Source organism: Neovison vison, chromosome 12 (assembly GCF_020171115.1).
Source record: "Neovison vison isolate M4711 chromosome 12, ASM_NN_V1, whole genome shotgun sequence".
Lineage (NCBI taxonomy): Eukaryota > Metazoa > Chordata > Mammalia > Carnivora > Mustelidae > Neogale > Neogale vison.
The window spans coordinates 15,504,868-15,520,671 of NC_058102.1; the positions used below are offsets into that span (position 1 = coordinate 15,504,868).

The window sequence follows — 15,804 nt, forward strand, 5'->3', positions numbered from 1 at the left end:
TAGACTTTCACTTTTCTTACTGAGTTTTTTTTTTTTTTAAAGAGATAGCTTTTTTTATTTTATTTTATTTATTTATTTATTTGTCAGACAGAGAGGCAGGCAGAGGCAGAGGGAGAAGCAGGCTCCCTGCCGAGCAAGGAGCCCGATGTGGGACTCGATCCCAGGACGCTGGGTTCATGACCTGAGCCGAAGGCAGCTGCTTAACCAACTGAGCCACCCAGGCGTCCCCTTACTGAGTTTTAGTAGATTTTCTTGAATAAGTACTTCTTATTGTCTGTATGCTCTTAGGACTATTTTCAGAGACTTTAAATGATTGTTTTTTAAAAATAATTTTCACCAGTTTCAGTGGGGAGCAGGTCTGTAGAACTTCTCATACTGTCACGACTGGAAGTGGAACTTCTTGATGAGTTTTTTGTTGTTTTTGTTTGTTTGTTTTTGGTAAGAGAAAATGAATCTGAAACTCTAAAGTACAAATTGGAGATACTACTCTTATTATTCTGAAAAAGAAATCCTAAAATATAATCCAAAGACCATACGTGGGCTGCTACATCTATGGCCTGCTAAGTTGGAAGAGCTGTTTGATTCTTTCTCCCTACAGTTAGTCTCTCAATGCCTTTGTAAACATCCAAGATAAAAAATGGAATCTGAAATAAAATTTAAATTATTTTGAACTCCTATGAAGCATTCACCTTGGCCTATGATACAATTCAGCCCTTCTAAGTCAAGTTTTATGCCAGCTCCCAGCTGGACTAGAACTTCAGAAAGTAAAAGGTTTAGGATGCTTTTGTGTGTGTGCGTGCACGCATGTGTGAATGTGTGTTTTAAAGAAATAAAAATGATGAAAATGATTATTTTTAAAGTTACTGTCTTCTAAATAAGAGTTGTACAAGTGTCATGTAACAGAATATTCCGTAAGGTGAGACATCAAATAAAATTTGAGTCAAATTTATAAGGCATAGAAAGCTCATTCTGTTTTAGCAAAAACTGGAGTTTAACAATTTCAAATAAGTGTAAAGGGCTTTCAGGATAAGTATCATACCTTGAGTTATTCCTAAGTATGAATTCACAGTATAGAATCAATGGTTCTGTCCTGGCACATCTTCCTTAGGGGAATCTAATATGGAAATTTAACCATTCATTTTCTAGAGTCTACAATGGCAATCTTTAGTATGCATCTGTAGCTGAGAAAATGCCAAACCACACACCACAGGCAAATAGCCAACTTAGCAACCAAGGTCTAACACAGAACTTGGCACACAGGAATTACTGAAAAAATATTTGTGGACTACAGAGATCTCTACTACTATGCCAAGCACATTCAAGTCTGGGAGGAAAGAGTAAAATGAAAATTTCAAATGGTAGAATGAACTTTCATGTTCATATAAATTTATTTTGCACAATAAACTGGCTCCGTGTGTGATATTATTTCTAAACCAGTAACATTTTTTATGTTCCCTTCCAAAAGCATATATAAGATAATCAAGAAGGCTCAATTTTAGAGAAAATAGATGATTTTTTTAAAAAGCATTGGTCTTTGTTTTTGCCCCTAATCACGCTATTATAGAAGAATAGAATACATAACATATGCTATATAATAACCATATTCTTATAACCTACTGTTATTTTCTACTTAAATATAGAAAAGGTAAAGAAAAATAACTATATTCAGATAGCCACCATTTAGTAAATTTCCTTTGTCATTTTCTTTGTATAGTTATTACTTTTACATGATTATGATCATACTGTATGAATACTTTTGTATCCATTTTTTTCCAGTAAACATTACATTGAGATTCTGCTGTATAATTAAGAGAATATCAAATTCAGAGTCAAACAATATGTACAAGTCATAGGAATTCTGGCCTCCACTCAATTTCCAAGTTCCCTCCATTTATTTAAGAGGTGTTTACTATATCTAGGTGCCTATTTTCTGTTGCAGGCGGAGCTGAAATATATAAAGAAAACTAAGCCAGAGTTCCTGTTCTTTTAGAGTTCTCTACTAGCAATTACTCTCTGCCTTATAAAAAATGGGCTTATCTATGTGAGTTTAGAGGTTATGATATAAATGCTCAAAATTTGGCTATTTTTAACTTTACTCTTTTGAGGAAAATTGCTATGTACATAAAGATTTATCTCAGACAACTGAGGTTTTCCACATTTGATATGGCTGTATTCTCTTACCTTACAGGTGAAAGAGCTGCAATTCTTTTACTCTTTTACGACATGTATTTTTAAACATTTATTACAATTAGTACTCTTTATTGGTCTTGAGATCAGTTGTGTTTTAGAAGCCAATATAAGAGATTTTATTTCCTCACGATGTAAATGTTCAGATTATTCATCATACTTTCCCCCCCCACCATCCTACCTATTTGCATGATGTATTTGTTTATATGCAGCTAAACAATCACAGCCTGGAGGTAGAGGATGTAAGGCAAATGCTTCAATAAGCACAGGTGCTTTTATCCAACCATACAACGATCCACATGCACCTGGAAGTATTTGCATTATATGCAAAATTTAACAGTTGTATCTGACTTTGCTTCTCCCGAAAAACTTAAGCCCTCCTTGTTGGTAATTTCCTTTGCTATTTTCCAATTAAGTCTAGTTGCCTAAATGGTGTCTCAAGGAATGAAACAAGAGATAAAACAAGGTAGTGAGTCATAACATCAAAACCTCTGAAATATACCTCAAGTGGTAATGAGTGGCAGCTATGGAGCACTGAGCAGTGGCGGGGCTGCATTTATCAGTCCGAAAATCCATTCTCTATTTGAGGACCTGCCACTTACTAGTCATGTGAGTGTTAGCAAGTTGTCATTAACGGGAGCCTCAGTTTTCTTATCCATAAAATAGGGTTGGCAATAGTCTCACCATACTTATATCCTTGCTGCATTACTGTTGCAATACAAATCTTTGTAAAAAATGTAGACACTACCTAAGGGTTGGGTCCTTTATTATATATTATATAAATATATTAGATATATATATTAGGTATAAGGATCATTAATTTATAACCATTTCCTTAAAAGCTCAGTATAATCAAGTTTTATTTTTTGAAAGACTCTGTCTGTTCACTTACATTTACTTCTAAGTCGTCATTAAAGTTCTTAGAAGAAAGGGATTGTGTTTTTCAGAAAGATAACACCTGTCGTTTATTGAAAGGGGTGTGCTATTACCAAGGAGCTATTGGAAGAAGGCTCCAGAAACATGTTTAGGAAAGAGGAAAAGAGAACTAGGGCAGCAAAACAAATTGTACAGTAACTTGAGTTCCTCTTATTTTCAGATTGGGTTTAATGTGGAGTCATGACTATACTATTCTATCTCTACAGAGAGAACCTAAAAAGCTGTTAGGATATAGATCCTTTAGAGCATTCCAATAGTTTTAGGGCCTTGGGCATGAAAGAGTCATTAATGATTTTAACCCTTGGAGACTAACATGATTTTGTTTGCCTATGTTTTTCCATTAATTAGATAGCTAGCTAGGTCCCTAACGGCATATGTTTATATCTAACCTCCCAGGAAGCAGGAATCTACCTACCATCACTGATACAGAAGTTACTATCTCCAAAGATCTGGCAGGCAGTAAAAGACAATACTTCGATGTGTTACATTTTGCTACTATCCTACAGAAAATACACATACTTTACTAACAACTGAGTAGGGAATTATTCTGCCTCAACTGAAACCTACATGGAGTGGGAGGAATCTCTGTATTAATGTACTTATTTTGACCAGTAAAAGCACTATCAGATTCTAGTATCAGATTCTCAAGGCACCTTGAATCAAGAGATATAGTATAGATTCTCTCAAAATAAAAGTAGCAACTGCCTCCCTAGCCTGAATACCTATCATGAATGTGTCAAAAATTATTCTTTTAAACACCCTGCCCCTTATTTTTTTCACTTAACTCTGTCCCCTTAGCATATACCTGTCTCTCTCTTTCTCCTCCTTCCCTTCTCTCTTTACTACGTCATAGTATTCCACTATGCAGATGTACCCTAGTTTCTTAAAATACTCCCTGGACATTTGTTTGTTTCTAATCTTTTGCTATTATGTATAGTTTTCAATAACTAACTATATTTATTTGGGTTGAACCTATTCACAGAATAGATTTTTTTAAAGTGACGTTGCTTGGCAACCTATTCACAGAATAGATTTTTTAAAGTGACGTTGCTTGGTCAAAGGGCAAAATGCATCTGTAATTTTGGAAGACGGTGCCAGTTTCTATTCCACAGGGATTGTGCCATTTTGTACTCCCACCAAATGTGTAAGTACTTATTTCCTGAAGACTATTTATAAAAATACACGTGCCTGGATTCCACTCCCCAAATTCTGACTCCGTAGATAAGGGGTCAGGCCTGAGTAGACCTTTTTAAAAAAATTTTTATTTCTTTTTATTTTTTATTAACATATAATTTATTATTAGCTCCAGGGGTACAGGTCTGTGAATCGCCAGGTTTACACACTTCACAGCACTCACCATAGCACATACCTTCCCCAGTGTCCATAACCCAACCACCCTCTCCCTAAACCCCTCCCTCCGGCAACCCTCAGTTTGTTTTGTATGATTAAGAGTCTCTTATGGTATGTCTCCCTCCTGATCCCATCTTGTTTCATTTATTCCTTTCCTACCCCCCAAACCCCCTACGTTACCTCTCAACTTCCTCATATCAGGGAGATCATATGATAATTGTCTTTCTCTGGGCAGGCCTATCTTGAAAAGGCTCTCCCAACCAGCATATCCCTAGCTGAGAATCTGTTCCACAAGGTACTCTAGTCTTGTTTACATTGTTCAAATCCAAAAGAAAACTTAAATCTTAAATCTTAAATCTTCACCCTTCAGAGTCTATACCCCATGTCACTAATTCAATAAATATTTTTTGAGTACCTATTATGTGCTGTTCATTCTAGATGTTGAAGATATAAATATTAGTATCTATCACTGGAGTGTGCAGAGTTTATCAATGAGAGACATAAATATATAATTGAAAGATAATGTGGGGCACCTGGGTGGGTCAGTGGGTTAAGCCTCTGCCTTGGGCTCAGTCATGACCTCAGGGTCTTGGGATGGAGCCCTGCATGGGGCTCTCTGCTCAGCAGGGAGCCTGCTTTCCCTCCTTCTCTGCCTACTTGTGATCTCTCTCCCTCTCTCTCTGTCAAATGAATAAATAAAGTCTTTAAAAAAAAGAGAGAGAAACTATGTGCAATCATAATGTTAGAGATTTACATAGAATTTTATGGGAACACTGAAGAGGGCTACTTCATCATGACAGAAATGTCAGAGGAAGCTTCCTGAAGGTGTTCCTGGAGCTGAGCAGGTGAAAAGAGGAAGTGGTATACAAGAAGGAGAGGGCATTCTAGGTAGAAAACAACTTATGCAAAGTTAGGAAGAAAGAGACAGAGGGATATGGATGCGTATGTAGCTGGAAATACTTCATATGACTAAGGCATAAAATATAATATAGTACCGGACAGATATCAGATGACTGGACATGTATAATATCATGTTAAGACACCTGACCTTATTCTATAGGCAAAGAAAGTCACTCATGGATTTTAAAGTTGGGAGTGACAAGATCATATTGTTGTTTTAGAATTATGGACAGTGGACTGAAAAGATACATAACTGGAAAAAGAAAGAACAGTCAGGAAACTGGTACAGTAACTCAGGTGAAGGCTTGAATTAGGTCAGGGATTAAGAAGATAATGGACTGAAGGAGTCTTAAGAGGTAGAATGAGCAAAATATAGACATACATGGGGGTGGAGGTAAATAAAGGGATGATTTCAACATATTATCAAACCATTCCCAGCAGAGCCCTGGATTTAAGCTATTTTTTCAGCAGCAGTGATAGGTTTACACTGGTTCAGTCATATTCTTTCACTTGGTCTTGATATTTATATGGCCAGGGATAAATGTAGGGGCCCAGCAAATGCTCAGGGGAATCTGGTGAGCTCCTCCTTTAGCATGATGCTCTAATCAGCTAAGTAAAGCAACCACAGGCAACCCCAACAGGTAAACATAACATTACATGGTCTTATCTATAATGCACCCTTTCTTTATTTTTATTTTTTTATTGTTTTTAGAGAGAGGGAGAGGGGGAGAGAGAAACTTAAGTAGGCACTATGTGCCCAGTGTGGAAATCAACACAGGGCTTGATCTCATGACCCTGAGATCATGCCCTGAGCCAAAATCAAGAGTCACACGCTTAACTGACTGAGCCACCCAGGCACCCCTCTGATCCACCCTTTCTTATAACTCCTCCGCTGGTGAGGCTCTTGACTCCATTTTCCTCTATGCCTGTGAAGTCAGTGACCAAGACCATTGCTGACAATATAAATAACTGCCAGTCCAGGAAACAATGTGTGGTTGAGGGGCAGCACCACGAACAGCTGCTTTCCCAAAACCTAATCCAAAGCCAAGTTTCCCAATATTAGCAATGCATTTTGGGCAGCCTACATTTCTGCCACCAAATAAAGTCAATCTCTGGAGGTGAGGAGATATGGGGAGAGTCCCCGCTAAACTCTTCCCATTTCCCTGATTTACACAAGTATAATGGTCCTGTGAGGATGAAACAGAGAAAGTTGGGTGTAATCCATACCACCCCTGGTACTATCTTCTCAGAGTTCCTAAAAACAAACTGAAGCGAAACCAAAAACTAAATAATCACCAGATGAAAACAAGTTCACTCTTTAGAGTCCATGAATGAAATACACACACACACACAAACACACACACACAAACACCAAAGCTTACCTTTCTTTTATCTTCATCTGTTGATTCAAATTTGAAAGTAGCCCTATGCTGAGGGGGAAAAAAAGGGAAACAATGTCATTTTAAACATACAGATTTTTAATTTTGGTTATATTTAAAAACATGTCTGTAGAAATGTTGCCTTCCCACATTGTATTTCAACAATCATATTAAAGGAAGAAAGATACGCATGTAAGTAAATAATTACAAAGCAGTATGAAAGCCTACAGCAGAAAAACAGACAAAAAGAACAGAGTACCAAGCCACTAACTTTGCCTGAGGAAATCTGGAATGCTTTGTACAGAATATAGAGCATTTGAACTGGATCATAGGGGATGAATAGGAGTTTGCCGGAAGGCAAATGGAAAGCACTGTAAGGACAGAAACAAAGGCTCAGATGTGTGAAATGCTATGATATATTTGTGAAATAAACAGGTCTGTCAGAATGAAATATAGGACACATGTGAGGGGATGGGAAAGTGGAGAAAGAGAATGGAAAAATAAAATGGACATAAATTTGGAAGGGTCTTCAGTGTTGCTAAGACCCAACGTTGCTTTCTTTTTCATACGCACTTAGAAATGATCAGAGAATTGTAGACAGGAAAGAGATTTAATAAACTGGTATTTCAGAAAAGTAATTCTCTAAGAATTAAGGTTTAAATTATCGCTCCACCACTAACTAGTGCAGCAGATAACAGAATCTTTATTAGTGGATTTCTCTTGTGAAAAGAGGGAATACCTAGTTCACAGAGCTGCTGTGAGGGTTAAAATAGCTAAGGCATATAACATACATCTCAGTGCCTGGTGCTGTGTAAACACTCAGTAAATATTAGGATTATAATGATGATGATGCCAATGATATTGACCAAAAAAAAATAACTGGAAGAGAACAGAGCGCCAGGACTCTTTAAATTTCCGATCCAAATGATTGGCAACACTGTTTTCCTTTCTGTAGCTGAAACAGAGGATGGAGTAAGTTACTTGCCCACTGTCAACAGAAACAGTGATATTACCCAAAATAGAGCACAAAGCTTCTCATTCCCTTTCTCAGGTTTTATTCAGGAGAATCAAGTGCTCTTATGAATCTTAAGTTTTCCTTTAAAAAAATATCCACTGAACATCTCTGCCTTTCTTTTGTATTTTTCTCATTGGCCACAATGACATTTATTGGCAACTCATCAGGAGTTAAGTACACAAAGTACTAAAGACATCTTGATTACAGGTGGTTCTATGTTGTCAGTTTTACAGAAGAAGCAATTTTTGAAATTAAATGAGATGGAGAATGTTGACAGAGAAGCAGTTCTGAAGAAATGGTCAGGGGAGAGACTTAGGGGTAAGAGACAAGGCTGTTCAAAGAAACTGGAAAGAGGCTGCCTCACATATGGTTTGCGAAACAATTACAATGGATGATGTCAGGTGGTAAGATGGGCTTGAATTTAAAAATTTATACCTGATCTGGCAGATAGGTGACAGGCAACTAAAGGAAGATTCTGAGGGAGGTATGAACAGTAGAGCATTCTGGAAGAATATTTTGGGCAGCTGCTTACAGGCCAGATCAAAGGAGACCAAGACTGAGGACGTAAAGCCTTCTAAGAAATAGGCATCAATAATCCAGGTGTGCTATTGCTGGCAGCAGTATAAACTGACATAAACTCTAAAAGTGAAAGTCATTTGGCAGCATATACTAGAAAACATAAAAATATTCACATCCTTTGACCCAGAACTTCTACTCCTAGGAAGTTTATCCTAATGAAGTCATCCAGAAGGAGAGAAAAATTATATACATAATCATATTTTTTGCAGTGTTATCTAATATTATGGAAGAAGGAGACAGTCTGAATATCCAACAACAGGAGACTGAGGAAATAAACTGCTGTGCACCCACTGATAAAATATTACATTGCAATTAAAACAAAAGATGGCTAAAAATATCTTAACAACATGGAAGATTACTTATAATGGCATCAAGTAGAAAAATAGTGAAACACCAAGCTAGATGTCTATGGTGACAGTACCTGTTTAAGTACATGGATGCATTAGAACAAAGGCTTGAGTGTTAAAATGCAAAAGTAAAAGCAACTGTATAGCAGTGGTAGGATTTCTGGTGAGGTCTGACAAGATCCATTGTTGGTATATTATTTTCCTAATTAAAAGGGAAATTTAAAAAATGAAAGAAAAATGAATGAATGAACAAGGAAAGAAAGAAAGAAGAGAGAAAGGAAGAACAAGTTGTAACTCCGAAGTCTGTAACTCAGGAATTTATAGGCAAGGTTTAATAAAAACTAACCTTAGATAAAGAAGCAGCAGACATCAGGCTAAGGTTTTAAACTGAAGCATAATAAAAGTCCAATACATATGATAATAAATTGCACGCAGAGACCAAGAAAGCTGACTTTTTCCATTATATGTGAAATATTAAATTCATAAATTATCTGGGATAAATGAACCTGGTTGCCAATATAATGGTTCTCCTCAACTTTTTCTGGCATTTGTGTTAAAGGAACAGAGAAAGAAACCATCTTTTGGAAAGACCCTCATTAAGTTATAAAAATATCTTTCAGACAATTTCTACATAGAATTCATCTTTTAAGGTGATAATTTAGAATAGTACCAAGGACTAAATTTTCTGTTACTTTTAAATGCAAGGCTGATCCGGTCATAAAACCACAACATTAACAAAGAAAGAAAGAAAGAAAGAAAAGCTTTCAAAAGCCCTAACTAGCATGAGGGCTTAATTTAATTAGAAAATGTACTTGCATGTGAGGCAATACAAATTGAATTTTGAATGTGCCAATCTATTCAGAAGCTCAGCCCTCTATGATTATTTGGATCCAAAGATGTTGGCTTCTCTAGGGCTGGTTTCTTTTATACAACTTAGATTGTACCTAATCTGTTTAGTACTTCTAGTCCTTATTCTATACCTTTTCAAAGGCTGAAAGGGAAGGGAAGGGGAACTAGCATTTCTGGCTGTAAATACCTTTACAGAACTGCTAGCCAACAGCCAGCCACCTCACCTTCTTTATATGCTTAATTTCCAGATGAACAGGAGCAACAAGTCAAATATAAACTAAAGAGTAAAACCATTGTTCAATTTAGAGACCAAGTAAACTAGGAACAGCTCCGTGATAGACCAGATTTTTAAGAGGACTCCTCCCTGTAGGTTTTATATCCCATGAGTAGGCTCTAAAAAGCTCAGGTTTAGGAGTGAGACGGCACTGGGTTTGAGTACAGTCCTGTTGTTTACTAAAAGTGTGACCTTGGTCAAGTTATCCAACTTTACTACCTGTCAGAGTTTCCTTATCTTTTATGTATGGCACCTTGCACATTGCAGGTGTTCAATAAGTGGCCTCTATTGTTATTATAGCATGGCCCATGATGTGGCATCTAGCCAAATACTGACCTACTAGAGAACTAGGAGTCATTTCATATTTTAGAAGATATACTCAAACAGTACTGATACAAGGGAATTAGCCTACTGGGTGTGTGTGTGTGTGTGTGTGTGTGTGTGTGTTGTGCTGTATTTCACGAACAGAGATTATTCCTAGAACTAACCGCCAGTAACTGAGATTGTATAATTCTCAGTTATTGAGAATTATAAGTCTGGAAACAAGAACAAGGTATAACAAAAAACAGCTCACTAAACATGCTCCTCTGCAAAAAATCTGTGGAACAAGCTCAAAGAGTCAGAACTTAACCTCAAACTGGAAAGCAAAAAGTCCTCTGACATGGTCCAGGATATTTACATACCCTATACAAATGTGTAGCCTGTATTTCTAGAACTGGCTCAATATTAGGTCCCTATCCATCAGGTTCTTCTAGCACATAAATGAAGACCTTGCTGTGATCAGTATCATTTTCTTTTCTTATGAGGAGTACTCTTGGAGACCTACCTACTTCCCTAAATCTTATATAACTTTTATCTTTAATTTGGTCATAAATTTGTCATATTTCCAAAATGGAATCCTGTTGGAAATTGCTATGGGATAATCATAAATCCAGGTAGTCTCTACAGCTACCAAGCCATCTCTCTATCATCATAGTTGATGACTCAAGGCTCGGTCTCTTCACTTATTAACTAAAGGGGACAGATCCAATTACCTTTGAAATTCCTTCCAGTCTAAATATCCTCTGATTCAGGGAGCTAAGATAATACTGTATATGTCAGGGCCGTTGATCACTGTTCTGATAATCCTAACAACACCATAAAGGTGGTAATCTCTCTACTATATCTGTTGGGTTTTTTTTAAAGATTTTATTTATTTTGACAGAAAGAGAGAGAGCACACGAGTGGGGGGTGTGGGGGGAGAAGAGGCAGAGGCAGAGGGAGAAGCAAACTCCCCACTGAACAAGGAGCCTGATGTGGGACTTGATCACAAGAGTCTGGGATCATGACCTGAGCTGAAGGCAGATGCTTAACTGACTGAGCCACCCAGGCCCCCTTCTAGTAAATCTGTTACCAGAACAGGACTTGAAGGAGGAGGAGGCTGGACAGCCTACACTAGACCAATCCATATGTCCCATAATTAATAGCTCACTCTATAACTGGAGTGGAGGTGATTAGGACCCAACGGTAACCAAAGGAAGTACTGTATTGGTCCTGAAAACATTTTTCTCTTCTGTGCTCAAAAACACAGAATAGACAGGGTAAAGGCAACATGGCCTTGCACAAAGAGTTCTGGATATGGAATCTAAAGAATATGGATATGGAATCTGCCACTTCTAGCTATACGCCCTTGAGCCCAAAGGTAGTCACTTGTCTTTCCTATTCCCTGTGAAAGAGAATACTTCTATCTTTCTCATAAGTAATAATGTAAGAGAATTATACGTGATGACGTGTGAAAATGCTTGGGATAGATAATACATAGAACATAGCAAGCACTCAATGAAGGTTAACAGGTGAATTGAGACAAATGAAAAAGAGTAACCATTCTCTCTATTTGTTTTTTAATACTTTCCTATGCTAGGTCAACTTACATTATGCCCTTGAGAAACAGACAAATTTCATTTTTTTCTGGGATAGATGGATCTTCCCTCTCCCCCAGAATAACAAGGGTCAGGGAATGAAGGAAGAAGGCTTGAAAATTAGAGTCTCAGTAATACAGTAGAAATTAGATGTTGTTACCTGGAGCCAGATAGGTAACTATGCTCTAAACAAGGTACAAGGTATTTTGCTACCCATAAGAAAATATAAGTGTCAAGGAAAAAGAAAGACTAGAGTATACTCCCCTAATTTTTTGTTAAATCAGGCTACATCAACTCAGTGCTGCAGGTTTAACTCCTGCCTTCCTCACTGCCAGGTACTGTTTTAAGTGCTTTAGACATATAACTCACTTAATCCTGACAACAAACCTATGCTGTAGGTACTATTATTGTCCCTGTTTGACAGGTGAGGAAACTGAGCCACAACAAAGTTATGTAACTTGTCCTAGGCCACATAGATGGTGAGTTAAAAATCAGAGTCCAGGCAGTCTGGCTCCAGAGCCTGTGCTATGGCCACAGGACGTCCTCAGTACCTTGATCACTAGAACTATAACTCACTGAGTAAGCGCCTCCTAGGTGCACTGTGTTCAGTGTACAGCATTAAACTTCAGTTAATTTAAGCCACATGATAACTTAGGTAATAGTATCCCTATTTTACAGATTAGTAAGCCAAGACTCAGGCTTAAAATAACATCCATAGCCATGAAGCCAATAAAAGGCAGATTTGAACCAAGATTTATCGGACTCTAAATTCTACCTTCTTTCTACTATCTGGCAGGAAGAGCCCATTAAACATGCTCTCTGCAAAAATCTGTGGAATGAACTCAAAGAGCTGGAACTCAACATCAAACTGGAAAGCAAAAAGTCCTCTTACATGGTCCAGGCTATTTACAAACCCTACTCAAATGTGTACACTGTGTTTCTAGAACTGTCCCAAGTTCTAGCTTTATTAGAGAAACAAGGTACCATAAAGAACCTCATCCCCCAAATAACCTGTCACTTTCCCTGTACGTCTTTTATTTCCATTCTTGGTTAGACTCCTGAATGTCCCTAAACATTTCTCAAATCTATTTTTCCAGATGAGGAAAATGAAGCACACAATATTCAGCTTTTTAAGGGTTTTAGACTCCATATCCCATACAGCTGGGTAGTTTAATTTCACCTCCCCATTTTTATCGCCAGACCACCACAGTCATACTTCCCCTTCCTATTCATCAGCCTCCAAGGTCTCCCTTGCCTTGAGGGGCAAAGCCCCATTGTCAATATGAGCCTTAGCTATTTTCTTTGTAAGCTAGCCCTACTATAATCAGCATTAAACATGAGAGCTCTTTTCTGAAGGAGCTGACTGATGGGGCTTGTGTCAAATCAGAGCATTCTCAGGCATGGCTCAGAGAATACTTCAGGAATACCGCCTTAAATAATATACACCGGGCACTATAACTTTAAAAACATTCCTGATGTGAAAGGAGAGCTGGAGATGTCCAGAAGCTAAGCTCTGACAGCACCTGGCCAGTAGTTAGTGGAAACCAACCTGGAGGGAGATCAAGGAGAGGAAGAGATAAACTCAAGGAATCAAATCTGAAGTTCTGGTCAGCTTAGACATGAAGGGAAGGAGAAATATTGAAGAAAGTGGTAAGATCCAGTTGGGGGTTTTTCCCTCCTCTCTTCCGTAAAGAAGAAAGTTCCTATTTAATGCTGGATATCTGGCATATAGTAATTGCAAAATAAATACTCATTGATTCAACGGATTTTGAAAATCAGTTGGTAGCTGCCTCAATTTCTTTTTGGAAAGGAGTTACAAATCGGGTTAAATGAATATAATCTCCACAATATGTACACCTATGCCTTAAATGAATTTCTCCTAAATTAGGCAGATACGCAATAGTAAAGCGTATCAGAGAGTGGAAGAGCAAGATACAAACAGAATTTAATCAAGCCACACATCCTCCCAGAGAAAGCAACATAGTAGTGTAGAAAGAGCTGTCAGACAACCTATATTCAAATCCCAGCCCCATCTCTCAGTGACTGTGTGGACTTAGGGCAACCTTATCCTAAATGTCATTTGGGAAATGGGGAATACCACCACCTTCCTCACAGGGATTTTGGGAAGATGAGATGGAAATGAAGGTGTCTTATCTTTGGATCTTCTCCACCCAGGGCAGAAACAGCACAATGGCAGCTCAGTCATACAAAGTACAATAAAGTGCAGTGGTGGGCACACAGCAAACACAGAAGGGGAAACTAGGAGTGGGAGCAAGTGAAAGGAAGAAGATGCAGTACCTCAAGTGAGACTTGGTGTTGGCTGTTTTCACATTAGTGAATAGTCAGTCAATTCCTATAAAATAGTCTCCTAAATGAAGAATAAATGTGTGATATGCTACCTTTTGTAGTGCGCACGTAAAATTCCTGGAAGGAGAAGTAATGGAGAGCTAATGGTTCTTGGAGAAACATTCAGAGAAGTGATGGGATTTATAACAAGATACCTTTTTACTGCACAGTTGTTAAGTGGAAAGAACAATTAATGGTTTGAAGACCTAGGTTGGAATCTCAGCTCACAAGGATGACCTTGGGCAAGTTACTTAACAGAAACAATCTCAATTGCAAAACGAAGATAAAACCTCACAGGACTGCTGTTGAGATTAAATGAGATGATGGATGGGAAAGCTGTTAATCCGATACATGTAATAGGTATTATTCGGAGTCAGAACCTACCCCCAACTTACAACATAGTACGTCCATGACCTTGGCATGATTTCAGTTCTTAACGCCTCGGTTTTCTCATCTATAAAATGGGAAGGATGGTACCATCTACCCTATAAACACCCTAAGAATCAAGTTTGACCATACAGGAGACATCAAGCCTTGAAAGTGTGCGGTGCTGTAGGCATACAAAGAATTGCCATCGTGGCTGATAGGTTTTATGCCTATCAAGGGCCGTGTTTAAGCACGGAAACACGGATTTTCATGCTATACAGGTGAGGAAGCCTCGCGTGCATTTAGGCATCCCAGAGCGGGGCACAGGGCACAGACGCACATCTACGGATTCCGGGGGTGTGACTTGCACGCTTGGGAGGAGGACCACAGGGCAGCCTGCTGGGCCGGAATCAGAGGAGTGGGCGCCAGAGTGGGGGCAGGGGGATGCAGGATGCACGGACGGGGAAAGCTGGGGGCACAAACACGCATGCCCACGCCGGAAACGTTTTCGGGGGAGAGTAACGCGCATCCCCGGAATGAAGGGGGTTGGGAGGGATGCGAGGTGCAAGCCCCGAGGGCGGCCCGGGGGTGCTCTACCGCACGCCCGGGTCCAGGGCTCTTTACCTTATCGCTGTAATCCCTCAGGACCCGCTCGATAGCCCCCGCCTCGCCGGCCCGGACGATGTAAAGGGCGCGCTCCTCATCCATGGCCGCAGGTGCGGGGGAGCCGCGGCCGCTCTGCGCGCCCAAGCCGCTGCCTCCAGGTAAACGCCTCGCGCCCCCGCTCGCTCGCTCGTTCCCAGCTTCCTTCCTTCCCTCCTTCCCTCCCTCCCTCCTGCCTCCAACCCGCCAGCCTCCGCCCGGGCTGGGCCGACGTCACCGCCCCTCAACTTTCACCCCGCGACGTCACGGTCCCCCAGCAACCGGCGCCTCGCGGCCGCCCCCGTCAAGGCCCAGAACTCGATAGAGGCCTGACGAGCGGCCTGAGGCAGGGTCAGTCCCGAGGCCTGGCTTACTCTCCAGCCTCTCCCTCCCTCGGAGAAAAGTCCAGCCTTTTAAGTGGGCGCTTGCAGACAGAACTGTTTTTCTCTCCTGACCCTCCTCTATGAATCATTCTCCTCAGCTGACGAGAGCGACCCGGCTCTTCTCCTCCCCTCTAAGAGCCAGCACCTAAATGGACTACAATTCCCTGCGTTCGTTGGGGGCATTCCCCTCTTCCATCTAATTTACTGGTTTGCCGAATGGCATGCCGGGATTAGTAGTCATCCAGCGGGAAAGACTTCCCCCCAAAGGCATGCTGGGAGCTGTGGTCCGGCCAGGGCCGGAAACGGGAGTCCCGGGGCCGTTCGAGGCCGGCGGCGAGGAGACCGTTAGGGGG

At 39.8% G+C, this 15,804-nt stretch overlaps 1 protein-coding gene across 8 annotated transcripts in view; it reads right to left on the reverse strand.

Annotated features, from left to right (window-relative positions):
* RIC8B (RIC8 guanine nucleotide exchange factor B) overlaps positions 1-15,223 on the reverse strand; it is a 100,647-nt gene extending 85,424 nt beyond the window's left edge. For all 8 annotated transcript variants that reach the window (XR_006381418.1, XR_006381416.1, XR_006381415.1 and 5 more), the window contains exons 1-2: positions 15,051-15,223; positions 6,756-6,803 (exon numbers count right to left, since the gene is read on the reverse strand). Coding sequence is in view for 5 of the 8 variants with exons in the window: in XM_044229178.1 (XP_044085113.1) it covers positions 6,756-6,803; positions 15,051-15,134 (132 nt within the window). In the remaining 3 variants the exon portion in view is untranslated. The remainder of the gene's footprint in view (positions 1-6,755; positions 6,804-15,050) is intronic.
* Between the last annotated feature and the right edge of the window lie 581 nt (positions 15,224-15,804).